Here is an 8405-nt window from a genome sequence, read left to right as displayed (position 1 = left end):
GCCAACATTATGCTCTTTTTTTTTTTTTTTTTTTTTTGAGATGGAGTCTCGCTCAGTCACCCGGGTTGGAGTGCAGTGGCACGATCTCAGCTCACTGCAAGCTCCACCTCCTGGGTTCAAGCCATTCTCCTGCCTCAGCCTCCCAAGTTGCTGGGACTAGAGGCACCGGCCACCATGCTGGGCTAATTTTTTATATTTTTTTGTAGAGACGGGGTTTCTCCGTGTTAGCCAGGATGTTCTCGATCTCCTGATCTCATGATCTGCCCTCTTCGGCCTCCCAAAGTGCTGAGATAATAGGCCTGAGCCACCGCGCTCCACACTTTTTTTTTTTTTTTTTAAGAAGGTGTCTTACTCTGTCACTCAGGCTGGAGTGCAGTGGCACAATCTCGGCTCACTGCAACCTCCGCCTCCTGAGTTCAAGTGATTCTCTTGTCTCAGCCTCCCGAGTAGCAGGGATTACAGGTGTGCTCCACCATGCCTGACTAATTTTTGTAATTTTAGTAGAGACGGGACTTTGCCATGTTGGCCAGGCTGGTCTCAAACTCCTGACCTCGGGTAATCCACCTGTCTCGGCCTCCCAAAGTGTTGGGATTACAGGTGTGAGCCACTGTGCCCGGCCTCATGCTCTCTTTTTTTAAAGATACCATTTCAAATGCCTTGTCATTCCCAATAGTGGTGATATCTCAATAGACGGGTGAGTCCTAAGCCGACATCAACTAGAAGGCTCTACTTAGGTGTTTTTTCCCCACTGGGTATTTTTATAACCCTCCACTGCTAGTGCAGAGGGGAGACAGTGACTAAAGGACTGTCACCTTCTTTCCAAAATGTTCTAAGATTCAAGCTTATTTCTCATATTTTCCATTACTTCCTTCCACCCCAAACGCCCACAGTGGCGCGGCCTATGCATCAGAGTCCTGTGTGCCAAGTCTTCTGTGCTTACCTGTGGTCAGAGAGAACTGCAGAGGCTAAAAATAGAAATCATTCAGATATGATCAAAGTGAACTAATGCTCATCACTCAATTATACTTCACAATTGTAACTGCTTTCCACAAGTTTTGATATATATTATTTTTTTACTTTTTAGTTTTGGGTTCAGTCTAAATATTTTATAATTTCCATTCTAATCTCTTTTTTTTATGAAAGTGTATTTTTTATGAAAGTGTATGTATATGCTATCATTTTGTTAATTATTAGTTTTCTATTTTGATTGTATTTGTTATGAAGTAACATACAATGTAAAAAGCACTTGGTCACTGAAATTTGTTAAAATATAAAGTGCAGCACAGGGTCAGTTTTTCAAAATGTTTCTTATTTTCCACCAGCTCCATTCCTTCTCTTAGTATCCTTCAGAAATTTTTACTATCTTAAATTCTTGGGGTGCTCATAATCCTGTTTGTTGTGATTCTTGACTAATCTGTGTGATGAGCCATTTCCTCATATGGTTTGTGATTTCTTTACTGGGACAGGGCAACTGTTCACATCCGTTTCCTAGCTTGGAATTTCCAAACCTTAAGGCTAGTGTCAATTTGGTTGCAGACTTCCACAGGCCATGAGATAAGAGTTTCTTCTATCCCAAGCTGGAATAGAAAGGACCTTCTCTGCAGCATCCCTGGACTGGAGATCAGATTTTCCAGGTATCCTCCATGGGAAGGACGTCCTAAGGAAGCAACTTGGTTTATGCTCTTAGTGTTGTCCTGGCCCCAGGCTGCACCATCCAGTCCCGAGTGTGAACTTAAAACACCAGCCTCAACTTTACTGGGCCCTATATCTGACTTTATTTTGCCCCTGGCTTGCCTTTTGTATCTCTTGATTTAGGTTCCTTCTGTTATAAAACTCAGAGATTTTCTGTGTTTTTTTCTCTCATATTGAATTACATATTTCATTTTCTGTACCATATTTTGTTCAGCATTTTAGAAATGTGAAACAGAACAGGATTCTGGTTAGTTCAGTTTTCCATGTTATTAGAAATTTGGGGCATGGGTTTAAAACATAAAACGTAGTCTTGCAGGCTCTTTGCACTTCTAGTGTCTGGGCTTTGATTTAACACTGGCCACTAGAGCTCCTTGTCTTCACTGTGCTTGGTTCATTACCAGGATCAAATTGGAATGTTCTCCAGATTCATCAGCAAAGATCTGTGTGGCTCCAGCCTGCTCCTTCAGCTCTGCCTCCATGCTCTGTCCTTCAGAGTTACTGGCACATCCAGTTCATGTGTTTTACCTTTATACATTTTTTCTTTCTTTTGTGGGCAAACAATATCATATTGTCAATCACATATTCCATTCCCCGACAGCTAGTCGTGTTGTTTCTTTCACATGTTTTTCCAAAAAACAGATTACTTGATACTTTCCACTTCTAAACAATTCTAAATTTCTAAAAATCCAGGTTCTTTTCTAACTTGACTTAGTTCCTTTTCTCTCAAGACATCATTACCACTTCACATGTGTAAGTCTTATCAGCTTACCTAGCCTTTACCCAGCTCATTTATTTTGATGTGGTACTTTCTTTTAAAATCTGATAAATGGAAATTTCTACTACACACACACAAAGGCACATACACACATATACATACACACACACACATCCTAAAACTAAAAATAATCATTGCACTTAGACTGGAGAAATGAAGGGCAGGGTATATCCTTGGGAAAGAAATACTTGAAATTTTTACCATTTGCAATATTATTTTCAAGAATAAAAACAACATTAAAAACATAGACAAATAAGTGTTGTACAGTAAAATATACAAAGCAAAAAGCAATTTATATGACTGAATTATAATGATGTCTATAAAGTTGGCTGAATTTTCAAGTTTTCTTGTCAATTGACATACAGTTTTTAAAATCCTCATGTAGTCAATCCAGTTCTATTTTAAATGATAATTTCATTCAGTTATTTTAATATTTGTTTATGTTATATGAGCCAGTCATATTAACCATGTGACATCCAAGTTAACATGTGGTCAGTGTGTAAAAAATAAAATGAGCAATCACATAGGTCTTGCTTAAATGGCAGTAAGATGAAACAACGGCAAATGAATATTATGAGAAAACAAAACTTAACAAAGTTCGTTCATAATTGTCATTTTTGTTTGTTTGTTTGTTGAGACGGAGTCTTGCTCTGTCGCCCAGGCTGGAGTGCAGTGGCGTGATCTCGGCTCACTGTAAGCTCCGCCTCCCAGGTTCACGCCATTCTCCTGCCTCAGCCTCCCCAGCAGCTGGGACTACCAGCTCACACCGCCACGCCCGGCTAATTTTTTGTATTTTTAGTAGAGACGGGGTTTCACCATGTTAGCCAGGATGGTCTCAATCTCCTGACCTTGTGATCTGCCGCCTCGGACTCCCAAAGTGCTGGTATTACAGATGTGAGCCACCGTGCCCGGCCAGTAATTGTCATTTGTTACTGTCATCTGCAGGTAAGCTTACTGTGACTGTTTCTGAGAAACACATTACACTTACATTCGTAAGATTTAGCTGCATTTCACAATGCTGGACCTTAAAAGGCCACCAAATGTGAAGCATCTGAGATTTGTTAGGTTTTATCTTTTAAAACTTAGTATAATTAAAAATTATTTTGGATTTTGAAAGGCCATGAAATATGAAACTTTTATGGCATATTAGGATTTATCCTTTGAAACCTTTTTAGTAAAAATTAATTTGGATCTTGGGAATCACTAACACATTTTAAATCGATGAAATACACTACAAACTCTAGAAACATCTTTCCTCACTCATGATACAAAAGCCACCAGAATATTTTCTCTAAAACGAATACTGCATTTTACAAAAGAACTCTAAATATTGGGAAATGATGCCTATTTTTAAAAGTTTATTTTGTAATTGAAAAACAGTAGCGCTCTCTCTTCGAGGCCCTCTCTTGGCAGGACACTACATGAAATCTTTCCTCAAAGGGTTTGGCTGTCATGGTGGCTTATGCTTGTAATTCCAGTGCTTTGGGAGGCTGAGGAGGGAGGACAGCTTGAGGCCAGAAGTTTGAGATCTGCCTGGGGAACACAGTGAAACCCTATTTCTACAAAATTAAAAAAAAAAAAACAATTAGTTGGACATGGTGGCGTGCACCTGTAGTCCCACCTACTCAAGAGGCTGAGATGAGACTGTTGCTTGAGCCCAGGAGGTGGAGCTGCGGTGAGCCATGAAGGCACCACTGCACTGCACCCCAGCCTGGGTGACAGAGTGAGACCTTGTCTCAGAAAAAAAAAAAAAAAAAAAGTCTTGGCACAAAGTATTCTTTAAAAAGATCTATCAACCCCACATATGGGTACATATTTTTATATCAGATTTTAAAGGCTCTGATCTAATATGAAGTCAAAATCACCTAAATTACTTAATACTCAATTCTGAGTATAAATATACTTGTCTATGGGGTTCTGTGTCAAATGCTGTAAGAAAGTGCCCGAATTAGAAGAACCCCACAGCAACACCTTTTGTAAAAGTCAGAAACACTTTCAAGTCTGCTTATAGTAAATTCAGATTGCTCCTGAATTTCAGGCTTGGTTATATTTCAATTTTGACATCTCAGGAATGGCAATAATGCCAAGTAAGAGGAAGATGGATATTGAGCAATTCTACTTTAAAGTCTCTTTCTCTCAGAGAGTTTGCATTTTTCAGCCACATGCAGAACTAACAAGCTCCCTAAAATAATGATATTCCTTCACTGACTTTTTCCTTATGTCCGAGGACTTAGCGACTAATGATGGTTAAGATAAGTGCCTTCCCAGCAAAGTCTGACAATTGTCTAGGTTGTAGATCTGAGAGAGGGGGGGTCAGTGGGGAGAACAGCATCACAACATTGTCACGAATGTATCACAGACCCTTCCAGATGTTTTCTGTAAGTGCAAAACTCATTATTTCAAAATTCCTGCAGATATGAAACCTTGAAACCTCTCTGAATTCCAAAATTAGAGATTTTCCACAATACTCATATATTTTTTAAATATTCCATGATATTCTTTTTATTTCCAGGTGTGGCATATAAAACTGACAGCTTACAGTAAGAAATATTTCTTATGATCAAACACTTCCTATGCACTTTATTGATTTTAGTTTTGAATTATTTCAAGGTATGTTAGAAAATGAAAAAAATAAAAGATCGTCAGTATATGTAAGATTAGATGAACTAAGTTGCTTAAGTCAGTGGTTTCCATATCAACAATGTGACTACAAGTTAAAAGTTCTGAAGTCCTAAATGTCTCTTCCTGAGAAATTTCCCATTTGGAGCTCAACAGCACAAAACTTTTATTAGCGCTTCTCTGGGGAATCACTTGGCATTCCTCGGTCTCTGCAGACTGGACAGCAGGTTCCTTTCACCAATTCAGGACTGGGACAGGGAGCCGGGGGACAAATCTCCACCACACAGGTGACCTGGCCACTCTGAAAGGCAGCATGCACATATCACCTCCATGTTTCTTATAGTCAAAGAACTTAAAAGACAAATAAACGTTTCTTATAATACATAATCTAATAAGCTGACTGTCTCAATATAATAAAAAATGCTCATAGTATGAGCTCATTTTTGCATGGTTTCTATTCATTCTTTCTTTCTACACATTTGCAGCACGAACAGCAAGCCTGCCCTATAAAATGTTACCTACCTTACTGTACCATATGGTAGGATTAGCTGAGGAAGTTCATGCATTTCTACATGGCTGGAAAGAATCAGCTCTGTTCAAAAAGCAAACTAAATAACGAATATAGAGCATTTTTATTTTCTTTTGTTTTGGTAGACACCATGATGACACTTTTTTATTTTTCCATAGAATTGTGTAGGTTTACCAAGTGCCTTTAGGCAGCATTTATAGTGAGCCTGACTGAAGAATAATGAGATGAACTCAAGTCCCAGGTTGGCTCAGTTTACTTACTGACATAAACTTCCTTAGCCTTGGTTCTCTCGTCCATCAGTGAACATGGAAAAAGCTCGTGGTCTCTAGCAACTGCTCATTAGATTGTGACTATACTCTTTTATTAATAAGCAAAAGCCTCAAAATTTCACACCAGTACCTTGATCTTAAAAATATGCCTAGAATCTATCGACATAAAATATATTTTTTCTCCTTTTGAATTTTTCAAGTATGCTTCAACTGGCTGGCTAGAAGAAGTGAAACAGGGGGAGTTGGATGGGAAAACTCGCAGCACAAACCTCACAAATGCAGTGAGTGCAGTCTTCTTTCATCCAGCGCTCCTCGGCCTTCCTTGGAACCCCTTTAACATCTGTACACCCTGCCTGCCTCAGGCGTGCCTCCAGCTTGTTTATCTGAAAGGGGAGGCAAAGGAAAGAAGAGTGGGAATTGAAGCAGATAGCAACAAAGCCAATCAATAACATGGTTTGATGAAATGCTCTATTCTGTAAGCACACACCTAGAAGGCAAAAGAAACTTCAAAGCCTACGTAATTTTTCATTTTCCCCCAGGACTTAATGAGCTTGAATCATCCAGTATCCAAACAAATAAACAGTTCTGTAGGTGTTAAAAAATATTGAACATGGACCTAGAGTCTGAAAGAGTTAATTTCTAAAGGAAGGGGAATTAAAATCAAATGAATGAAATTACATATTTGGAAAATCTTCTCAATAAGCACAAATGTAAATTCAACTAATAAGTATTTTATTTATTTTTTGTCCCCCAAGTTGTTATAAAATAATATTTATTTAACAAATATTTATTAAGTTTCAAAGATGAAAGCAAGCAGACCAGGGTCTGTCCGACTTTACAATTTGGTAGAAAGGCCAACAAACCACAGCTATAAGCCTTTAGATAATGACGGTCTTTAGGAATCCCAAGGGGAGCAGAAGGGCAGTTGATATGGTTTGGCTTTGTGTCCCCACCCAATCTCATGTTGAATTGTAATTCCAAATGCTAGGGGAGGGACCTGGTGGGAGGTGATTGGATCTTGGGAGCGGATTTCCCCCATGCTGTTCTCGTGGTAGTGAATTCTCATGAGATCTGATGGTTTAAAGGTGTGTGGCAGTTCCTCCCCCATTTGCTCTCTCTCTCCTGCTGCCATGTGAAGAAGGTGCTTGCTTCCCCTTTGCCTTCCACCATGATTGTAAGCTTCCTGAGGCCTCCCAGTCATGCTTCCTGTTAACCCTATGGAACTGTAAGTCAACTAAACCTATTTTCTTCATAAATTGCCCGGTGTCAGGTAGTTCTTTATAGCAGTGTGAGAATGAACTAACACAGAAGCCACACTCAATTCTGCCTCAGGGAATGAGGGGATGCCTGATATTATGGACTGAACTGTGTTCCCCCAAAATTCATAAGTTGAAGCCGTAATCCCCAATGTGACTATATTTGGGCATTGGGCATAAGGCCTCGAAGGATGTAATGAAGGTTAAATTAGGTCATGGGAGTGGGGCTCTAACCCAATAACATTGGTGTCCTTGTAAAAAGAGAAAGAGACACCAGATGTGCTCACACAGCGAAGGCCATGTGAGGACACAGGGAGAAGGTGGCCATCAGCAAGCCAAGGCATGAGGCCTTGGAAAAAACCATCCCTGCTGACACGTTGATTGTGGACTTTCAGCCTCCAGAACTGTGAAAAAACAAACTGTTTTAAGTTACCCATTTTCTTGTATTCTGCTATGGTGCCTGAGCAGACTAATATATGGAAAAAAGCATTTGAGCTGTGAGAGATGACCATGTCTTTCAGGAGAACAAGCAGAGAAAAGGCATTTCAGGCAAATGGAAAAAAAAATATGTGTTAAAGCATGGATACCAGAAACAGATCAGTATTTCAGAAATGTACATTTCTCTCCCCTCCTTTGTTGGGGAGATCTACAGAGAACATGTTAGTGGGAACTGAGGTGGGATGAGTGGGCAGCGAAGAAAATTAGGCCCTTAAAAGTCACATAAATTAATTAAGTGCAGTCTCCAGGCAATGGGAAATAACATCACGATGATCACTCCCGTGGCAACATGACGGATCACTGGTGAGAAACTAACATGGAGACCAATATGGGCTCCACTGAGGAAGGAGGGAGTGAGACAAAAAGAGCCATGTAGCAGGTAGAGGAGATTGGCTAGATGTGGGTTTAAGGAGAAGAGAAGAACCCAAAAAATCACGATGAACTCAGACTTCATTTAGAAAGCAAAAAGTCTTGATGTGAAAGAATTTTGATTCTGTAAATTCTTTTCACTGCTTTTGTATTGAAGTAGGACAGGAGGGTTGGCTCTTGGAAGATAATTTAGCATGAGTGCCTACACTTGGGCAGTGGCATCCACCCATTCATTACTCAATAGATACATTCAGTACCTGATATGTACCAGCTAATACACTAATAAACTAGCAGGACTTGACCCCTGACTTTAGGTGAGCAGTGAGAATGGAGAGGATGATAAGACAAATATTACAATGCAGGCTTGAATGACAAGGCTTCACAATAACCATATGTGA

At 39.7% G+C, this 8405-nt stretch overlaps 1 protein-coding gene across 1 annotated transcript in view; it reads right to left on the bottom strand.

Annotated features, from left to right (window-relative positions):
* Positions 1 to 2621: 2621 nt before the first annotated feature.
* Positions 2622 to 8405, bottom strand: part of PXDNL (peroxidasin like) — a 508880-nt gene continuing 503096 nt past the window's right edge. Inside the window, exons 22-23 of the mRNA XM_055349261.2 lie at positions 6154 to 6267; positions 2622 to 5387 (exon numbers count right to left, since the gene is read on the bottom strand). Of these exons, the coding sequence (XP_055205236.2) occupies positions 5256 to 5387; positions 6154 to 6267 (246 nt within the window). The 3' untranslated portion in view covers positions 2622 to 5255. The remainder of the gene's footprint in view (positions 5388 to 6153; positions 6268 to 8405) is intronic.

Source organism: Gorilla gorilla, chromosome 7, assembly GCF_029281585.2.
Source record: "Gorilla gorilla gorilla isolate KB3781 chromosome 7, NHGRI_mGorGor1-v2.1_pri, whole genome shotgun sequence".
Lineage (NCBI taxonomy): Eukaryota > Metazoa > Chordata > Mammalia > Primates > Hominidae > Gorilla > Gorilla gorilla.
The sequence above is the reverse complement of the archived record's forward strand: the minus strand, read 5'-3'. Positions and strand labels throughout refer to the sequence as shown.